Below are 19512 nucleotides of genomic sequence, written 5' to 3'. Positions count from 1 at the left end.
CACAAGGTTAAACATCTAACATGTAACCTACTGACCAAAAATGGCTAAGAGCTCATGCTTGTAACTTGAGATCTAACAAAAGGTACATTTTCTTTGCATTTTAAAAGAAGTAGAAACTATTGAGAAATTGAAAAAATGCATGTAACAAAAGTTGTAGATCTCTTTGCAAGGATTCCAGAACAGTTGAGTTTGCATTTTTCTGATTTTTGTACAATTTTTAAACGAATTTACAAGTTCACTGGAAAAATCTAGAAAACATAAACTCAGATTTGCAAAGGGGCCCCTGGATCTTTCACAAAGCCCCCTAGAAACCTAAAACTATTTGCGCAGAGGTCCTTGGCCGGCGTTGGGGACAGAGGAGGCGGCGGCGGGGTTTTTCCGGCGAGGAGGAGGCTCGCCGGCGGCGGGGATGGGGTCCAGGGTGAGAGCTCACCGAGCTCTACCTAGGGGTGGGTGATGTGGTCGACGGGGATGGTCGGAGCAGGGTCGGCGGCGGCGCCCAGGGAGCGGCGGCGGCGGCTGCAGCGGGCGGCGGCGCTCCGGTGCGGGAGGAGGGGCAAGGGCAGGCCGGGGAGCTTCACAGATCCCTGAGGAAGCTAGCTCGGGGCTTGATTGGAGGCGGGGAGGGGCGGAGCAGGGAGGTCCGCGGCGGGCGGGCGGCCGGCGGTGTTCACGACGGCGGCGGCGGTGTTCCGCGGCGCTGGGAGGCTCCGGGGGAAATTGGGCGGGCCTGGGAGTTGCCTGGGGGTGAAATGGAGCTCGCTGCGTGCTCGGTGGGGGTGGAGGGGCGCTGAGCTTGGCCCTCCACGGGAGCCGTGGCTCGGCGGGCGGGAATGGGGGCGCGGCGGCGCTGCGCAGTGGCGCGGCGGCGCTGGCCGTTCTGGGCGAAGGGGTGGGGCGTGGGCGTGGGGAATGGGGTGCGGGCGAGCGGGCACACGCGCGGCGCGAGCTAAATGGGGGAGTGAGGGCGTGAGGAGGGGCTGGGCGCAGAAGAAGGGAGCGGCGGCGGTGCGGTGGCGTGCTTCGCCGAGCGGCCTTGATGGCGGTCAGGGCGCAGCGAGGGGAGGTCGGTGGCGTCGGTAGCGCGCGGCAATGAAGGCTGGCCGCGGTCAGCGGCTCGGCAGGGCACGGCCGGTCCGTTTGGGCTCCACGGCGGCGAGGCGGCGCGTCGCCGTGCGCTTGTCGCGGCGTGCGCGTCAACGGGCAGGGCGCGGCGAGGACGGCGTGCGCGCTCAAGTGGGTGGGGCGTCAGCGGCGCGCGGCCAGGCAGCAAGGCAGCGAGCGGGGGCAGGCAGCGGCGCAGCGCGGCAGCGGGCGCACGCGCGGCGTGCCTGAACGCCTGCGCGCGCAGAGAGGGGAGAGTCAGCGAGGGAGAGAGAGGAGAGAGAAAAGAGAGTGGAGAGAGAGAAGGGAAAGTCAGCGGTTTGACTCAGTCAAAACTCAAAATTTTTAATTAAAACTCGAAAAATTTCGAACACGAAAGTTGTTCAAAATTAAATTTCCTACAACTTTCCTTTTAGGCAAAAATTCAATTGAGCGATGGTTTGATGGTTTCAAATTTGAATTCATGTTTACTGATCCTGCTTGTTTTTTGGGGTTAACTCGAATTTTCATGTTAGAACTTGAAAAACTTTGAATGTGAAAGTTGTTTAACTAGTCAAACTCTACGACTTTCATGTTGGGCGAAAGTTCATTTGAGCGAATATGTGAGAGTTGACTTTTTGTCAAACGGAAATTCGGCTTTTACGCGATCACCAAAACAGGGTTTACTGTGTCATTTGATGTTAATGGCATTGTTTAAGTAGTGCTAAACACCGGAGGTGTTACAACGAGCCGTCCTGGTCTATTGTGACAACATCAGCTCTGTGTGCATGTCCTCCAACCATATTCAACATCAACGCACCAAGCACATCGAGATCGACCTCCACTTCGTTCGCGAGCAGGTTGCCACTGGTGATGTTCGTGTTCTTCATGTGCCGACCACGTCACGGTATGCCGACATCTTCACCGAGGGCCTCCCTTCATCGATCTTCGCTGAGTTCAGGTCCAGTCTGAACGTTTGCGGTGCGGCCGATCAGACTGCGGGGCGTGTTAGAGGATATTGCTTGCCCACATTGGGCTGTGCTTGGTTCGGCCCCTTTGGGCCCATGGCGCCTGGTCTCCATCCTTCCTGGATGTGAGCCGGCCCTAGGTTAGGTGCTATCCTGTGTACATGGCAAGGATCTCTTGATTGATGTTGGATTCCTTGCCTATATATGTAACCGGCTATTGCCTCTTGGAATGCATCTACAATTCCTAGTCATATTCTCTTTCACAAATGACCAAGTCTTAGCATCACCTTGCTCATTATCTGTGCTATCCCACTTACTGATCTGGTGAGGCATTAGACCGAACACGAACAGATGGTGGGCAGGATGCATATGGCATGTCTCTGCAAGTCTGTTGCACCGTGGTGATGCTGCCATCTCCATCTGTGTGGTAACAGTGTATCCTGTGTAGGACAAGAACACTTCACCCGTACATGATCTGCGAGACCGTTGCTGCCATCCGCGTGCTCATGAGTTTCCACTGGTTTTGCTGCTCCTCCCATGAACAGAAACTTCAGGCTTCCTTCGTCGTCGCTCAACACTCTCCCATCACGCCCGACATTTCCACAACCATTCCGGTGCTCCTCCTCTTCTCCTCCGCCAATCATATCTGCTCCGCTTACTCCTCCCTTCTCCGCTCCGGCGGCGGCTGGGTGCTCCCGCACGGAGTCTCAACTCTCAACTGGGCTGGAGGGGGCGAGAGCCCTCCCCGCCGGCAGTTCCCGCATCCCGGCCGTAAATGTTGGCCTCCTCCGACCCGGGCCACCCTACCCCGAGAGCCCCCTCATCAAGCAGTACAGCGCCGAGTACTGGCTCCTGGCCTCCCTCCACACGCAGCGACGGCCGCCGTGAGGGTCGTCACAGACGGAGGAAGCCGATGTCGTCTTAGAGCTCGGGAGGGGAACCAAGCAAGGCCGGCAAAGTCTCACCTCAAAGTCAAGTCAATGTCGCAAGTCAATACGCGCCATGGAAATTCAGTGGAACATGGCTATCGAATATCAATGGAGGCGACCAGACGATGATGCTGTTAGCTCAGCCAGCCTTACGGGGAGGACGAGAAGACGAACAAAACAGCAGCTTCCTCCCTGGCGCCATCTCCTCCTCCCGCCGTCGTCTCCCAGTTCAGATGGAGGAGGAGCGCGCGCCCGCCGCCGGGGCCGGGAGCGGGAGGGCGCGGCGCTGCGGCTTCGTGGTGTGGCTGCACGGCCTGGGCGACTGCGGCCGCGCCAACGAGTTCATCGCCGAGCACTTCTCCGCCGCCGCCTTCCGCGACACCCGCTGGGCCTTCCCTACCGCGCCCACCGCCGCCGTCACATGCAACCGTAGGTGCTACCAGTGTCGCAACGCCGACGGCTTGGTGTCGCTCGCGCTTCTTGCTCGTCGCCGCTGATCGCGATCCCGTGTGTGTTGTTGATTTGCAGGCGGCGCGCTCATGCCCTCGTGGTTCGACATCCACGACGCGCCCATCACTTCGGTAAGACAAATCTGTACAAAATCGAGTGCATCCGTCTTGCCCCTTGTTTCGTTGCTTGTTTGATCGTCGGTTTTGGATGCTCATGGGTCTACTGTCCGCGTGCGCAGAAATCCGTCAGGGATGAGGAGGATGTGCTGCGAGCTGTCCAGATCGTGCACACCATGATCGACAGGGAAATAGCTGCTGGAACAAACCCGGAAGACGTACTCGTTTTTGGCCTGAGCCAAGGAGGTAGAGCAACCGTCCTTTGTTCCTTTTCCCCCCTATTTTCTTATTCTTACTACTTCTTAGATTGAGGTTACAGTTACACATATATTGCAAGTTTGCAACACATTTCTTTAGGTGCCTTGAGCATAGCAAGCGTGCTGACGTACCCCAGAACACTGGGCGGTTGCGCAGTCTTCAGTGGCTTCCTCCCCTTCGACTCTTCTTCATTCGCAGCGAGAGTAACAGACGACGCAAAGAAGGTAGTACTGAATTCTACTCTGTGTGATCACTGCAGATAAGTTGCTCCTTAGTGCTCCCTGCTGATATCTGTTTGTTGCTCCTCGATAGAGCGGCAACCGATAGGTCACCCAATCGGCGTCGTTGTCTGACAGATGAATAGCTTCTGAATTTGCCGAATTCTGATTCAGCGATAACCATCTTATTGACTTGCAGACACCGGTTTTGTGGATCCATGGGGACGCTGACTCGCTGATCCCGATCCAGGAAGGGCGAGACGGAGTGAAATTCCTGCAGGGGCTCGGCATGGCCTGCGAATTCAAGGTACGAGATGTGGCGAAACTCTGAATATTGGCATCGTTTGAGCTTGTCCAAAGCTGCGTGTCTTTAGAGTTTTGACCAATTGACCTTGTCGCGAGCGCAGGTGTACGACAGGCTCGGGCACACGCTGGCGCCGTACGAGCTGGAGTACTGCGAGCGATGGGCGTCAGAGAACATCCTCAGCGAGCACGGAGAAGAAGGCCTGAAGCTGAAGAAGGGTGGTCTTCCGGGGAGCAAGTTCCTGGGCGGAGTGTTCAGCTGCTTCTCCAAATAGCCGCTGTTTCAGTTTGCATCAAGCCATCAAGTGATGTAGAAACTGACGCGAGTGCCTCATCTTGTCTCTGCGATTGTAATTTCTTCGTCCTTTTGTATGTGACCGAATGATTCTCTCTCTTTTTTTTCCCCACGGGTTAAAAGCATGATCGATTGGGTATCAAAAATTGGACATTCATAATTTAGTATTGGCAAAATAGGCAAAGTCATCCCTCAACTCTTGCCAAAAGGTCAACTTCGTCCTTGTACTTTCCTGCAGGTCAAATTAGTCCCTCAACTATTGATTTTTGACTCAGTTACGTCCTTGAACCAATTTTTCCGTCGACGCCGTCAGTTAAGGGGCAATGGGTCACATGAAAAGACCAGTATGCCCTCATTTTAGTCCAGCCTCCCCCGTACCCTTCCGTTTCGCCTGGGCGCATCTCATCCCGCTGCTCTGCTCGCCGACAGCCGCCGCCCACAGCTCTTCCCGCCGCCTTTCCTGGGTACCGCCAGCAGGTCCTCCCGCCGATCCTGGTGGCCAAGCCGAAATCACACCGGTGCTCCATCCTCGCCGAAAGCCGCCGCCCAGAGCTCCTCCCGCCAGTCTCCTCGTCAACGGCCACCCCGGATCTCGTCCGCCTCTCCCCTTCGCCTTCGGCAAGCTCTGTTGATGGCGCGTGGCAGCAGGCCCAGGTTGGGGAGGGAAGGAAGGACGAGCCACGACCCTGAATCGGATCCCAGGCGTGGAGAGATGGATGTGAAGCATCCATGGCGATTTTGTGGTAGAAATCCATTTGTTTTCTGCTTGGCATGCCTTCCTGCTGTGATCTTCTGATGAATTCATTTGGTTTCAGCAGCTAGAAAGGTTGCTCGAAGAACACAAAGAATGGAATGGTAGTCCGGACGGGGATTACTTGCCGCCATCAAATTCAGCAAAATAAAAACACTGAACACAGCATCCACGAATTAAAATGCATTGCAATGTGCATACCTTCTTCAGGCCGATGGGAACAGGGAGATCTGGAGCAGCTCTTGGGCGGATGGGAACAGGCGGAGGCGATCTGGAGCAGCTCTTGGGCGGATGGGAACAAGCGGAGGCGGATGGGAACAGGGAGAGCTGGAGCAGTCGATTTGGCCGATGGCCCCCTCCTGGGCGACGCGGATGGTTGGAGGGGAGGGGTGCGGGCCACCACCTTCAGGCGCCGCCGAGGTTGGGATGGGATGGCGCGGTCTCGCCTCCTTGCGCGCGGATGCGGAGGGGACGACGTGGTCTGGCCGATGGCTGCGGGCCGGCGACCAAGAGACGGGGGGTGGGCGGCTGGTCAAAAACAGGGGCATATTAGTATTTTCATGTGACCCGTCGCCCCTAAACTGACGGTGTGGACGGAAAAATGGGTTGGAGGACGTAACTGAGTCGAAAATCAATAGTTGAGGGACTAATTTGGCCTGTGGGAAAGTACGAGGACGAAGTTGACCCTTTGTCAAGAGTTGAGGGACGACTTTGACTATTTTGCCTTTAGCATTTGTTTGGAAGTGTTAGAGTATATTAGGCAACTCCAGATATATTTAGTTTATGATTGATTGTAATTCTGAGATAATATTCCTTATCTCCATAAGAGTCTATTTGCCCTCCAAGCAGCAATGTATTATATAATGAGCCCAAGCACCTCAAACAATATATCCCACACATTATACCTAATTTTACAGGAAGAAATTTAAAAATAGCCCACCTAATCAAATATTACTCTAAAATTACTTAAATTTTGGTAAAAAGAATGGAATATCCGCGTTTTAGCACGTTTGCATTTTGGAATTTTGGTACCTAAAATCGGTACGCTATGTGTGACCACGGTGAGCCGGACAGTTTTTTTTTTTGAAATATTTGAGCCGGACAGTTGAGTTGAGCCGTCCCTTCACCATGCGACGCACGCGGGGCCGCAACCGTCAGTCCGTCAGCGCGCAGGCGGCAGTTCCCACGCCTCATGATCCGCTGGTCGTCAGAAGGTTCTGATTTCTGATCTCCCAAACGCACCAACAGAACCGGCAGCAGGCGCCGGCCGCACTCCCAATCCCGATCGATTCGCTCGCTGGCACCAAAGACCAATCCGGTGGCACCGGATGGCGGCGGCGGCGCCTCCGCGGCCGGGCGGCTTCGTGCTGTTTCTGCACGGCTCCGGCGGGTCGGGCGACGAGAGCCGCGCCGAGGTCGCGCCCTACTTCGCCGCGCCGGAGCTCGCCGCCTCCGTCCGCCTCTCCTTCCCCACCGCGCCCACGGCCCCCATCGCCTGCTACGGTGAGTTGTTACCACCTACCTACCGCTACCTGCTCGCCCCCGGAGCCCCGAAGAACCGAACCAATCTGACCATCTGATCGTGGCTTTTGGCGATCCATCGTCCTCATGATGGCGCCGCGTGTTCCGCCCTCCATTCTCGCGGTGGATGAAGGATGCAACCTGCTTTGCTGTTTCGCCTTTTGGATGCTTTGCAAGGCTCGTAAGTGGAGAAATCACGCGCTCTCTTTCTCTGACCCCGTTGCTCAATGTTGATGCTGCTGTAGGTGGTGCGGTGATCACTGCTTGGTTCGGCGTCACGGAGGTTCCTATAACCGCGGTAATTGACCAATGCTAGTTACTCTACAAAATATGCTACTATTAACTGTACTTTCCACTTCAATGTATTTGGCACTCAGTATTACTATGCTCAGTGTGCTTCTCTTCTTTGAGTGATGACATTTGCCGTAGAGTGCACAGTTAAGCATGCTGCAGAAATCAAATCAACCGTGCTTCAGAAAGCAAATCAACCGTGCTTCGCACATCTGATTCTGCTAGTGCTTAGCTTAAAAGAATAGTGCTAGTGCTGTTTAGAATTTAATTTTAAGAAATATTACACATCTCATTCTGCTAGTGCTTCCCTTCCTTGAGTGATGACATTTGCCGTAGACTACGCAGTTACGTGTTCTTCAGAAATCAATTTTGCTTCACACATTTGATTCTCCTAGTGTTTAGCTTGAAAGAATAGTGCTACTGTTCTAGTGCTATTTGGAGTTTAACTTTGACGAAGTATTACAAAGCTCATGTTTAAAGGAAAGTAAGACAATAGTGGAAAGTTATCTATTTGTTGGACGCTGTCACCATATTCTCACACTTTTTAAACCCAAAGGCCAAAGCCCATGGCTTCCTGAAAATTTTCATGACCCTGAATCGTTTATGCTGATCGGCGGGGTAACCTGATAGTTTCTGCCGCTTGGATATACTCAACAAAGTGGATTTCTGATACGCTCTGTCATTATATTGAGTATTGACTATGGTTTCAATTTTTATATTTAAGAAAGGCAAAAGAAGCACATTTTCAATCAACGTTCTATCCAGCTAATTGCTTTCTATTTCTACTACACTACTAACACTGCAGTTTTAGCTACTCATTTCATAATCCCAGTGTTATTCAACATTCTGTCGACCTAATTTTTTATATTGCTACTACAAATACTGCAGCTTTAATTAATTACTCCAATGATCGTTTTAGAAAACTGTCAGAGATGAGAAAGAAGTCCTTAAAGCTGTTGATTATGTGCATGCATTGTTAGACGAAGAAATAGCTTCCGGAACAAGTCCGTCAGACATATTTGTTTGTGGGTTGAGCCAAGGAGGTAAACTGCTGAGCTTTTAATCTGCATTTACATTCGAGGTCATAAGATAGTAACTAATACAGTTTCTGTTTTCATCTTCGCAGGTGCTCTAGCCATAGCAAGTGTTCTTCTCTACCCAAAAACTTTAGGTGGTTGTGCTGTTTTCAGTGGTTCAGTTCCGCTGAGTAAATCATTCGCTGACAAGGTGTCGCCTGAAGCTAGAAAGGTAACGCCCAGAAGCTTCCCTTATGCTGAACACATCAGAACAATACTTTCTTAATTTAAACAATGACTTCTTAATAATCTGCAGACACTGGTATTATGGTTTCATGGAATGGCTGATGGGCTGGTTCTATTTGAAGCGGGGCATGCTGGGTGTGCATTTTTAGAAGAGCTTGGCATGACCTGTGAATTCAAGGTAAAAATAGAAGTATATGCAAAGCCCTAGTGAAAGTTCACTTCTTTTAAATTCTTTCACCACTTAAACATGTGGGTTCTGCAACATTGGGGCTCATTTCTCCAACTTGCTGACTTCAATGGTTTCTATCTCTTTTTCCCAATCAAAATAATCAGGCTTATCCTACCCTTGGACATTCAATGATTGATGAAGAGCTCCAGTATTTTCAGCAATGGATCCTGAATCGTCTAGGGATCTGTGGAGCAACTGAAACTGCAAGGTCATCATCGTCATCTCAGCACAAGGATCTCCAGTAGCTGCTGTTGCTTGTGAATGAATAGTTTATATTAAAATTCATGGCTGCATTTTTAGACGGTACAACATTTCTAAACTGGAAATTATTTCACATACAAATGCTCAATGTACAATTCATTTACACGACTCTGTAAAGACCACATGATTCGAGCAGTTTGGTCCATAAATGAGCTACCACTGAAGCGATTTGAGCCACACGATCTATATAGGTCATAAAGCAGTTGTACAATCAGATTGTGTAGTACTGTTTGTATGGCTACATGAACAATTTTTATATGATTCCAAATGAAGGAATCGAATGCCTTGCGAGTTGTACCGTGATCCAATGAAGGTTTATCATTGCAGCAGTGGTTGACTTGCATCGTAATCTGTGTCTTTGCAATGTGATTCTTTTGGGTTGATGCATAGTATCACAGACGTTCTCATAGAAATCACAAAGTCAAGATGAGTTTCTTTCTATTTTTTATAGATTAGAATTAGAGGATGGTATAATTTTTTTTATAAAGAGGATGGTATAATTTGGTACAACTAACCACTTCCCATCAACAACCACCAAGGCAGCTATCATCGCACTCAGCCAAACCGATCTCAGCGGCGCTTTTCGGCCCGGCCCGGCCCATGACCCATGGGTAGCCTGGTCCGCTTCCTCTTCACCCTCGCCGCGGCCGTTGGCGCAGCCGCCCTCCTCGCCGCTTCCCTCCGCCGCCGCGCGCCGCCGTCCGGCCTTCCTGCCCAGCTCGTCCCCTCCTCCCACATGGCGGGAAGGAACCGGAGCTTCGTGCTGTGGCTGCACGGCCTCGGCGACTCCGGCCCGGCCAACGAGCCCATCCGCAACTTTTTCTCCGCCCCGGAGTTCCGCCTTACCAAGTGGTCCTTCCCCTCCGCCCCCCGCTCCCCCGTTTCCTGCAACAGTGAGCTTCCTTCACTCCCTCCTCTTATTTATGCCCTATAGACTGCGCCAAGTTAACATCAGCTGATCCCTTGAGCAATTTCCCTCCCTGCAGATGGTTTTGTGATGCCGTCGTGGTTCGATATCCACGAGCTACCCATGAGCGCTGTGAGTTCACTAGCTATCACTTGTAAACAGATACCTAAATGCGGCGTTAGATGTTGATCTGGGTGAAATATTGAACGAGTAGGGTTCTCCGCAAGATGAGAGTGGGGTTCTGAAGGCTGTGGAAAATGTGCACGCCATGATAGATAAAGAAGTAGCCAATGGCATCCACCCTGACAACATCTTTGTTTGTGGTTTTAGCCAAGGAGGTAAGTAGGGCATTGATAGATGGATTTGAAGCTTTTCTGTGAGGCTAAAATTTTGGAAGTGTTGTGAACTAAATCGTTAAATGTCAATTTTGGCTCTGCAGGTGCTCTGACATTAGCTAGTGTGTTGCTGTATCCGAAGAAACTAGGTGGAGGAGCAGTCTTCAGCGGGTGGGTGCCTTTTGGTTCATCAGTCACCGAGAGGATTTCACCTGAAGCAAGAAAGGTGATCAATATTTTTGTCGGTACCCCAGGACTGGGGTACCCCCTCTTGCTGTGTCTAGGCAAGAGCCTTAGTAGTCATCCTTGACTACAACCAAACAGCCGGACCCCTGCGGTCCGAAGTCCTGTCCTCCGACAATGGTCCGAACCCGTTCCACGGCCGGGGAAGGTCCGGGGACGCCACGTGTCCCAGGAGAGACAGGCGCTCAAGCGCAAGCAGCCAGGGCTCCGGACCTCCCAAGGAGTCCGGACCCCCGCGGGGTCCCGGACCCCTCATAGGGTCCCGGACCCCCCGCATAGCAATCGGACCCCTCTCTAAGGGAAGGTTTCGACGCCCCGCCTCAGGATGGTCCGGGGTCGACACGTGTATGAGGCCCTTGGTCTCCATATTGAGGTCCACCTACCTTCGCATTTATTGCGGTAGGTGGACGTCCGCATTGATATAGCAGAAGCCGAGGCGTTTGACTAGCCAGGGACACTATTGATCGCGTATTAACAAGGAAGTGAGGGCACTGGCGCCGCCCACGCCGCGTCTGCCAGTCTGCCGTAACAGTTGGATACGACGGCTCGGCTTCGCCCTTTATGACGCTACATAATAGCCTCAGCAGGCCACGCCGCAAGCTACGCTACTCCAACGGGCACCTAGCTGACGGGACAAGAGAAGACCCCCCTGTGTTAGAGGAGCAGCAGTACGCATATCGGAGGAAAGATTCGCTACCACTGTAGCCACAGTCACGTTGGGCCCACCTGTCGGGGCATCAACGTTCTATGTATCCGCTCCCCCTTGATCTATAAAAGGAGGGGGCGCCGCTAGAAAACCTCAGGCTGGGCAATAACCAAGGCCAGCAGAGGAGAGGTTCATACACACCACCGAGAATAATACATCTCCCAGTGGACGTAGGGTATTACGCTCCGGCGGCCCGAACCACTCTAAATCGTGTGTTCTTGAGTCCTTGTCTCAGGATAGATCCAGCCCCATCGCCTAGTACTTCCCCGAGTACTCCCTCACTGGGAATAGGCGGGTGCGTTCCGCCACCCGGCTGTGGGTACCCCTAGAACCCCCACAACATTTTGGCGCCGTCCGTGGGGACGACAGGCGTTGGCTGGATCTTCGGGCTTCTGGGCCGTGTTCATCCTCTGCAACGACGAGCGAGAAGATGAAGGAAGGCAGGGCCACACTCACTCCACCTGTCTTGGCACCGGCGCGGCAACGCCCTCGGTGCGGCGGCGCACGACAGCGACGCCTGCTGTGCGTCGCCACTGCGACACCTCGGAGCCGGCGTAGCGGCGCACAGTGGAGGCGCCGCTGGGCGCTGCTGCCCCTACGTCGACTCAAGGTTTTCTCTCAAGCAACGGCCACACCTCCTCTGCGGTGGCATGGTGTCGGCTCAAGGCTTCCTCTCAACATGGAGCCTGGAGCCGACGGCCATCCCGGAGGAAGCGGACCGTGTCGTCCTGCCGTCTCCAGCACCGGAGATCCACCTCAGCGTTGCTCGGTGCTGCTGCAGACAGGACCCCGCCACCTCGCGCGGGGGCCCCTGGCGCTAGCACCAAGGACAAGCCGGCGAACGACCGCACTTCTCCACGCGTCGCACCGGTCCATCTGCTGCGCAAGGGCTCTGGTTTCCATCGGCAACGGCGACGGCAGGGGGAGGGGGCCTCTTCCATTCAAAGCCAAAGAATTTGTCTCATGCCATGTAAGCATGTGACAGCTCTTAGGCAAGGAGGGGTCCCCCCGAGCTCCCGAGGTGATGCTGGATGATGCGGTTCAGGCACATCCAGGGCGCCTTCACGCGCTGCACAGCATGCAGCCGTAGGTTACTCCTAAGAAAGGAATGAGAGATTTTCTCCTTTGTAATAGCGTGGCGTCTACGTGTGTGTCCAGAGCGGTCAAGGTCCGACCTTGTAAACCCGACCTCTGGCCCTATCACACAAACAGGCAAAAGCGGTCCGGAGCGGTGGAGGTCCGACCTCGTAATCCCGACCTCCGATGTATACCGTGACAACCACAATAATAAAGGAGATTTTCTTTCTCAGTTTTACCTAGGCTCCACCCTGATTACGTTTATTCGCCTTGGTTTAACTACTCTTTCCTCTTGACCAGAGTTTCCCTTATTGCTAACAATCCAAGTTAAGTTGCTGGCTTGTGGTCAGGAGAAGACACCCCTTCTAGCTCGAAGGCAGTCCGGACCCCTAAGGACCTGCTCTGGAGAAGTGGTATTTGTATCCTGGGGTAGAGAAGCTCCGCGTGGCTTAGCCTGGTAATGTACCCTAAGTTTACGTACTTCACTACCCTGTTACAAGTACTCTAGTATCCAGGACTGCTGTCTTTAGAGGTCCCGGGCTCTCTTCTAGTATAAGGCTTGGTTTCTTTGCACCTTACTATGAGGCCCGGTAACATGCTTCATCGGATTGTCAGCAACGGTCGCTCCAAGTCCACTCCGGTGGCCCGCTCCGGCGGAGACCGCTCGCCACGGTCGCTCCAAGTCCACTCCGGTGGCCCGCTCCGGCGGAGACCGCTCGCCACGGTCGCTCCAAGTCCACTCCGGTGGCCCGCTCCGGCGGAGACCGCTCGCCACGGTCGCTCCAAGTCCACTCCGGTGGCCCGCTCCGGCGGAGACCGCTCGCCACGGTCGACAAAAGCCGGGTCCGGGAAGTAGTGCTTGCTCCCTGAGCGATCCGAAGTCTGTGTAGCCGCTTAGCTTGGTTCCGTACTCTAAGCCTACACCTTCGTCGCCCCGTGGAGAGCGCTCTAGTACATAAACCTGGCAACAGGCATACCGGCCTCAGGGGTCCGGGATGCCCGCACTCTCCAAGAGCACACCAACGCAATCAAGTTGCGTAGGAACACATCACGGTGGTGGCCCCACCCGCGGGTTCGTACCTCTCCCGAGGTGGGCCCGGGGGCCACTGTCGGTACCCCAGGACTGGGGTACCCCCTCTTGCTGTGTCTAGGCAAGAGCCTTAGTAGTCATCCTTGACTACAACCAAACAGCCGGACCCCTGCGGTCCGAAGTCCTGTCCTCCGACAATGGTCCGAACCCGTTCCACGGCCGGGGAAGGTCCGGGGACGCCACGTGTCCCAGGAGAGACAGGCGCTCAAGCGCAACCAGCCAGGGCTCCGGACCTCCCAAGGAGTCCGGACCCCCGCGGGGTCCCGGACCCCTCATAGGGTCCCGGACCCCCCGCATAGCAATCGGACCCCTCTCCAAGGGAATGTTTTGACGCCCCGCCTCAGGATGGTCCGGGGCCGACACGTGTATGAGGCCCTTGGTCTCCATATTGAGGTCCACCTACCTTCGCATTTATTGCGGTAGGTGGACGTCCGCATTGATATAGCAGAAGCCGAGGCGTTTGACTAGCCAGGGACACTATTGATCGCGTATTAACAAGGTAGTGGGGGCACTGGTGCCGCCCACGCCGCGTCTGCCAGTCTGCCGTAACAGTTGGATACGACGGCTCGGCTTCGCCCTTTATGACGCTACATAATAGCCTCAGCAGGCCACGCCGCAAGCTACGCTACTCCAACGGGCACCTAGCTGACGGGACAAGAGAAGACTCCCCTGTGTCAGAGGAGCAGCAGTACGCATATCGGAGGAAAGATTCGCTACCACTGTAGCCACAGTCACGTTGGGCCCACCTGTCGGGGCATCAACGTTCTATGTATCCGCTCCCCCTTGATCTATAAAAGGAGGGGGCGCCGCTAGAAAACCTCAGGCTGGGCAATAACCAAGGCCAGCAGAGGAGAGGTTCATACACACCACCGAGAACAATACATCTCCCAGTGGACGTAGGGTATTACGCTCCGGCGGCCCGAACCACTCTAAATCGTGTGTTCTTGAGTCCTTGTCTCAGGATAGATCCAGCCCCATCGCCTAGTACTTCCCCGAGTACTCCCTCACTGGGAATAGGCGGGTGCGTTCCGCCACCCGGCTGTGGGTACCCCTAGAACCCCCACAACAATTTTCATCCCTTTGTCCCTTCTATTTAGCTTAATGCACCATCACAAGATGCAAGGAAGCTTAGATATATGGGTTGGTAAAAATTGCTGGATGACAAGACTGATGATGTTTGATCTTTGGTACCTTGTCGTTACCCTTTGATTTGAAATAACTGCACTTACTTATGGAACACTGCTGCAAGCCTGCAACCTCTACCTACAATGGTGCGGCCTTTCCCAGGAACCATCATCTATTTAAGATTCTTTCAAGCAGCTAGTGCATGTAGTTCTGTGGGCAAACTAGAGACATATGAACGATGCAGAATTGTAATTTGTTAAACTGAGCAACTAAATGTTTCTCATGTAAGTGGTCAAAATGAAAAGATCATCGACTTCAGATGGAAATCACTGTGTCTGAACTTAAAACTGTTTCTGAATTGGTGCTTAAGATTTAATATTCAGAGTTTTCTCCTGAACACAAAAATATGTCAATATATAAATCTTGCATATCAAGGTGCAAGTAGGCTCAAGTTGATGCAAAGGAATATATGCCACATCTTAGGACTTTGGAGGTAGGGAGTAGGATAGAGGGAAAAAAGGTACACCAAAATAAATATAATAGATTAAATATTGGGAGAGAAGAATAGTACGGGACCTGATCTTGTGCTGAAGGAGACAGCTTCAAAGGAATTTCCATCTCATCTTTGCGATCCTTGGTCTTGTACTCTTCTTGACCCTGGGTATTATGATTGTTGTAGGTGCTTCCCTACTGCTCCCCTTAAGAGTGGATCGAGTGCTGCACTATGAAAATTAGATTACACAGATGATTTTATATTTCAGCAGCTCATGAGTATGTTTATTTGCACAGAATGATAGTAGCATAAGTCATTATGGATCTCGTATTTAATTTTACTCTTGATTTGTTTCTTCATAACAATCATAAACCTGTGAATGATATGTCTTACATCAACTCAAGAATCGAGGAATGCCAATGACCATTGGGATAATATTGGATAGCATTGACTTTTTCATAATGAAAATTTTGAATGAAATCAGGCGACTGCAGACGCTTGTTTGGCTCGCCTAAAAACAATCATGCACTTACATCATTCATTCAACATTGAAAATAGTTGTTGGACTGTTGCTGCAGGAATATAGGTTTAAATTCTAATGTGCTCATTACTTTATGTTGCTATTATACTCAAACCCTTTCAACTTTTCAGACCCCAATTCTTTGGTCGCATGGAATGGCTGACAGAACAGTATTGTTTGAAGCTGGTCAAGCTGGTCCACCGTTTTTGCAAAGCATCAGTGTTACCTGTGAATTCAAGGTAGATTCATATATGGTCCTTTTTCTCTCACTTCAAAGGATCTTTGATGTCTGTGAGCTCTGAATACTGAGTATCCAAATCGTGTGCATTTTACAGGCATATCCAGATCTTGGCCATTCGCTTTCCAAAGAAGAGCTACTTCATCTTGAGTCGTGGATCAAGAGTCGTCTAAATGCCTCTCCAGAAAAGGACAGTTAACATTTTTTTCGTTCAAGACACCACCACTTCCCCCATCATACTGTGTGGCTGATGCCGTCATGTTTAAGTTGGATTCGGTCTTCCTGACTTCGCCTCATGCAACTTATTATTTGAGACTTCTCATGTATATCATTGTGTCAACTAATGAATTTGTTGTGATATGCACCTGGCGTTAAAGCTACTGTGTCTATTCAAACGATGTACCATGTACGCTTGGTCCACATCCATAAGTTTCTATTCGATCATCTGGCTTTTTTTTCCCGCATGTTTGTGGTAGAATAGCTGATCGTCTAGCTTCACTCGGTGCCAGCTCAGTGTATTCGGACCCTGTCGTGATTCTAGTCAACGGCGATTTTCCAGGTGTATCCGTTTAACGGAAGGTCCTTTCCTTTCCATGTAACAAAAATTCTGAACGTGTCATACTGGACTGTTGTGTCTGTCAGCCAGAAGGTATTTCTCTTTCCACAGATTCGATTATAAAGCCTGATGCGCCTGGTCAACTAAGCTGGCTTGACCCTCCAGCGGCATGTTACCTTTCAAAGATCAAGATGGGCAACATCAGTTTTACCACAAAAGTCGAGGTGACCATTTCTTGATTCTGACCAGCGACCATTTCAAGGCGCTGGAACAGTGACTTATGAGTGATTGCAAGACACTTGGACTCCGCTGGGTGCTGTGCGCCTGTGCTGCTGACCCTGATCGTGTTTTCACTAGCTGATTTCTCAGAGAAAGCGACCACGATGCGCCTTCCATTCATGCCCTTGTACGCGTAAGAAAACAGAGGTCCAGATTGCGATCTCGAAAGCTTAGTGGCACGAAGCGTTTGGGACTACCTGAGGCGTGGGGATTCTTCACTGAAATTTCGTAAAAGACGCTATTTGGGACGCGAAAGGTGGATCTTTTTTTTTTCCATCCTCAAATGCTCATGGGTATTGTACTCTTGTAACCAAAAATCATGTGAAATGGACACTATTCGAACAGATCAGGTTACTGGTGCAGGATCCAAATCCGTTCTGAACTGCGTGCTGGATTTTGCAGAGTATCACTGCTCCTCGAGATTCAGGCTAGCGGCCGCGCTGCCGTGGTCGCCGGGCGCACGGTCACGGCACGGGCGATGGGGTCCCCCGGTCAGGCCACCGGTCTCCACCTGCTCGCTACGATGTGTCGTGCCATTGACTACTGCTCGGTGCTCTCCTGCCCTAGAAAACTGCGGTGCGGCCGGACCCGGGTCGGGAGGCAGCAACCAGCAACGGATGCGGCTTCGGGTTGGGAGAAGGAACGAACGGGGGAGTAAGAAACGGAGAAGCGACCCATTCCCCCAGCCTTTCGAGGATACCAACGCGAGCAAAAGCCAGAGGTCCCCGAGCCCCCGCGCCTCGTGCTCGCCGCCCCCCCATCCGGCAGTGGCGGCCACATCCCTCTCGTTCCGTACTCCCGTGCCACCCCCTTCGCCACGCCCACGACTGTTTGTTCTGATTCCTTTTTCTTTCTCCTTTTTGTTTTTTTTAACCATTCGTGTCTCAACCTTAAAACACCTCTCGCCGTCAAATTCTGGGATGACGATCGCAGCAGCATGCTAGTGCAGATTTGTTATATAAAATACTACAAAAACACAGAGTAGTACGTTGGTGGTACTGTACTTGTGTTGGAGTACGTAGTGTTGACTATGCTGGCCGTGGTTGGAGGCTGCGAGACCTAGGGTTTGTTTGGCTCCGGGACTTTTGAAAAAAAATCCCATCACATCAAAAGGAATCTTACTATTTTATAGTATTAAATAAAATCTGTTTATAAATGTTTTTTGACAGCTGAGTGCTTTTTCGCGAGACGAATCTAATGAACCTAATTAATCGATGATTGGCTACAGTGATGCTACAGTAACCATTCGCTAATTATAGATTAAGATACCTCATTAGATTCGTCTCGCAGTTTAGCCCCAGAGTTCTGCAATTAGTTTTATAATTAATATTTATTTAATACTTCTAAATACTAAAAAGTTCCAGGGACTTAAAAAAAATCCCTGAAACCAAACAACACCCTAGAACGGCTACAATGGCGTCTCATCGGTGTGTTCGAAATGCCCTCTCTCCTTTTGTAATCTAATCCAACAAGACGGGCATTTTTTTTTTGAAAGGAACAAGACGGAGAATCTTTCCTTCTTTGTCGACCAACAATTGTGACGGTTTGGAGCAGTGTAGGACCGCGGCCAGTACCGTGTTCTTGCACAAGGTGGTCAAGTATACGCTGTCCTGCCAGTACTGCAGAGCGGTTTACTACGAGCAAACGACTGGTTAACATTTTTTTTTTGAAAAGTGACTGGTTAACAATTTGACAGCCAGTCTCGCAGCACGCCTGCATAGCATTGCATTGCCTACTGTATTTGCCTGCCAAGAGTCCACGCCGGTCCGCCGGCTTTTCTTCTGCCGCTGCGTCCGTATGTATTGTCGCTGTTGCTGCTGACTGGACTGGGCCCGCCGCTGCCGCCGGCAAGGCACGGGCAAGCCACAAGCACCAGGCTGTACCAGGCAGAGGCAGCCAGGCCACACCATGGCCTTGTTTGGTTTTGTAGCGCTAGTGAATAATAACAATTTTGACTGTTAATTACGGTGTCAAATAAAGCTAGTTTATAAAACCAACTTCAGAACCCCGCGCTAGTGACCCTGAAGAATCTAATGAGGTCTTTGACCGCGCGATTAGAGGATGGTACTGTAGCATCACTGTAGCTAATCATCGATTAATTAATGTCATTAGATTCGTCGCGAAAAGTTACACCCATTTCTAAAAAAATTTTACAAATAGACTTCATTCAGCCTTTCATGCGGGAGAGATTTTCCTCTAGCGCTAGAATTCTAGCGCGCTGCCAAACAAGGCCATGGCTGCTCACGCCATGGCCAGGGGGTCCCCGCGCCGCAGCAAGAGCGACCGGCCAGGACAGGAAGAGGGCCCCCGTAGCCCGCACCGTACCCTTCGCGAACGCGCCGCCACGCCACCTTCTCATCTCTGAAACCTGAAACTCTGATGCTCTCAAGTCAAGCATCTCCGGCTGTGTTTAGTTAAAAAAAATACGAAAAGTGTTTGCGAAAAGTACTATAGCATGTTTCGTTTGTATGTGGTAAATATTGTCCTACCATAGGCTAACTAGGCTCAAAAGATTCGTCTCGCAACGTACATCAAAACTATGCAATTAGTTTTTCTATTTACCTATATTTAGTACTCTATGCATAAGTCATTTGTTATATTTAATATTTCGATGTAATTTCGATGTGATGGAAAATTTAGAAAATTTGGAGGAGTTGGGGGAACTAAACACAGCCCCCAAAACGAATGGGGAGCCGGAGCAGCCGTTCCCAGCAACAAAGGAGAGGGGGGAACGCAATAACGGAGGCGAGGGGGCACCGATGCCCAGAGCCAATTTGCATCTGCATTTGCCCTAGCCTGCGTCATAAAGCCTCCTCCCCTGCAGGGTTCACCAAACCGTCGGTGACCGGACCAGTCAAACCGGTCCGGACCGGTTCCGGTTTGGTCCGATATGAAACCGGTTCAAATTCAAAATTTAAATTTAAATTCAAAAAAATAAAAAATTCCTAAAAATACTTTAAGGTGTGACAAATCTAATGGTGTCAAATTTTCTCAAAAATTCGTTCATT

General features: G+C 51.5%; 3 protein-coding genes across 6 annotated transcripts; all 3 read left to right on the top strand.

Moving 5' to 3' along the window:
* The first annotated feature begins 2558 nt into the window (after positions 1 to 2558).
* Positions 2559 to 4816, top strand: LOC120683821 (probable inactive carboxylesterase Os04g0669700). Of its 2 annotated transcripts, none has more exons than XM_039965914.1 (6): positions 2559 to 3409; positions 3509 to 3561; positions 3669 to 3792; positions 3961 to 4028; positions 4222 to 4329; positions 4430 to 4816. In XM_039965914.1, the coding sequence occupies exons 1-6, from the start codon at positions 3106 to 3108 to the stop codon at positions 4598 to 4600; spliced, it is 828 nt and encodes a 275-aa protein (XP_039821848.1). In that variant the 5' UTR covers positions 2559 to 3105; the 3' UTR covers positions 4601 to 4816. The 2 variants fall into 2 exon arrangements, with proteins under 2 accessions (XP_039821848.1, XP_039821847.1); XM_039965913.1 differs by having other exon boundaries at positions 2566 to 3409; positions 3904 to 4028.
* Positions 4817 to 6531: 1715 nt separating this feature from the next.
* Positions 6532 to 9264, top strand: LOC120683823 (probable carboxylesterase Os04g0669600). Of its 3 annotated transcripts, none has more exons than XM_039965918.1 (7): positions 6532 to 6874; positions 7026 to 7073; positions 7138 to 7190; positions 8103 to 8226; positions 8310 to 8431; positions 8516 to 8623; positions 8766 to 8811. In XM_039965918.1, the coding sequence occupies exons 1-7, from the start codon at positions 6700 to 6702 to the stop codon at positions 8772 to 8774; spliced, it is 639 nt and encodes a 212-aa protein (XP_039821852.1). In that variant the 5' UTR covers positions 6532 to 6699; the 3' UTR covers positions 8775 to 8811. The 3 variants fall into 3 exon arrangements, with proteins under 3 accessions (XP_039821852.1, XP_039821850.1, XP_039821851.1); XM_039965916.1 differs by having other exon boundaries at positions 6540 to 6874; positions 8779 to 9264; XM_039965917.1 differs by lacking the exon at positions 7026 to 7073 and having other exon boundaries at positions 6542 to 6874; positions 8779 to 9264.
* Positions 9265 to 9500: 236 nt separating this feature from the next.
* On the top strand, positions 9501 to 16113 carry LOC120683822 (probable carboxylesterase Os04g0669500). The gene is made up of 6 exons (XM_039965915.1): positions 9501 to 9828; positions 9922 to 9974; positions 10057 to 10180; positions 10282 to 10403; positions 15563 to 15670; positions 15767 to 16113. The coding sequence occupies exons 1-6, from the start codon at positions 9543 to 9545 to the stop codon at positions 15866 to 15868; spliced, it is 795 nt and encodes a 264-aa protein (XP_039821849.1). The 5' UTR covers positions 9501 to 9542; the 3' UTR covers positions 15869 to 16113.
* The last annotated feature ends 3399 nt before the right edge of the window (positions 16114 to 19512 follow it).

The sequence above is a fragment of the Panicum virgatum genome, chromosome 7N (assembly GCF_016808335.1).
Source record: "Panicum virgatum strain AP13 chromosome 7N, P.virgatum_v5, whole genome shotgun sequence".
Classification (NCBI taxonomy): domain Eukaryota; kingdom Viridiplantae; phylum Streptophyta; class Magnoliopsida; order Poales; family Poaceae; genus Panicum; species Panicum virgatum.
Note: the sequence above shows the minus strand (reverse complement) of the source record. Positions and strands in the feature narration are given on the sequence as shown.

What these genes read in the sequence shown, in the direction of transcription:
- LOC120683821 (XM_039965913.1), top strand. Translation starts at nt 3,106, where the DNA reads ATGATGCTGTTAGCTCAGCCAGCCTTACGGGGAGGACGAGAAGACGAA. An exon ending in TAACAGACGACGCAAAGAAG is followed by an intron (nt 4,029 to 4,221) that starts GTAGTACTGAAT and finishes ATTGACTTGCAG; the next exon opens with ACACCGGTTTTGTGGATCCA. An exon ending in GCATGGCCTGCGAATTCAAG is followed by an intron (nt 4,330 to 4,429) that starts GTACGAGATGTG and finishes TCGCGAGCGCAG; the next exon opens with GTGTACGACAGGCTCGGGCA.
- LOC120683823 (XM_039965916.1), top strand. Translation starts at nt 6,700, where the DNA reads ATGGCGGCGGCGGCGCCTCCGCGGCCGGGCGGCTTCGTGCTGTTTCTG. An exon ending in TGTCGCCTGAAGCTAGAAAG is followed by an intron (nt 8,432 to 8,515) that starts GTAACGCCCAGA and finishes AATAATCTGCAG; the next exon opens with ACACTGGTATTATGGTTTCA. An exon ending in GCATGACCTGTGAATTCAAG is followed by an intron (nt 8,624 to 8,778) that starts GTAAAAATAGAA and finishes CAAAATAATCAG; the next exon opens with GCTTATCCTACCCTTGGACA.
- LOC120683822 (XM_039965915.1), top strand. Translation starts at nt 9,543, where the DNA reads ATGGGTAGCCTGGTCCGCTTCCTCTTCACCCTCGCCGCGGCCGTTGGC. An exon ending in CTCCCCCGTTTCCTGCAACA is followed by an intron (nt 9,829 to 9,921) that starts GTGAGCTTCCTT and finishes CCCTCCCTGCAG; the next exon opens with ATGGTTTTGTGATGCCGTCG. An exon ending in TTTCACCTGAAGCAAGAAAG is followed by an intron (nt 10,404 to 15,562) that starts GTGATCAATATT and finishes TCAACTTTTCAG; the next exon opens with ACCCCAATTCTTTGGTCGCA.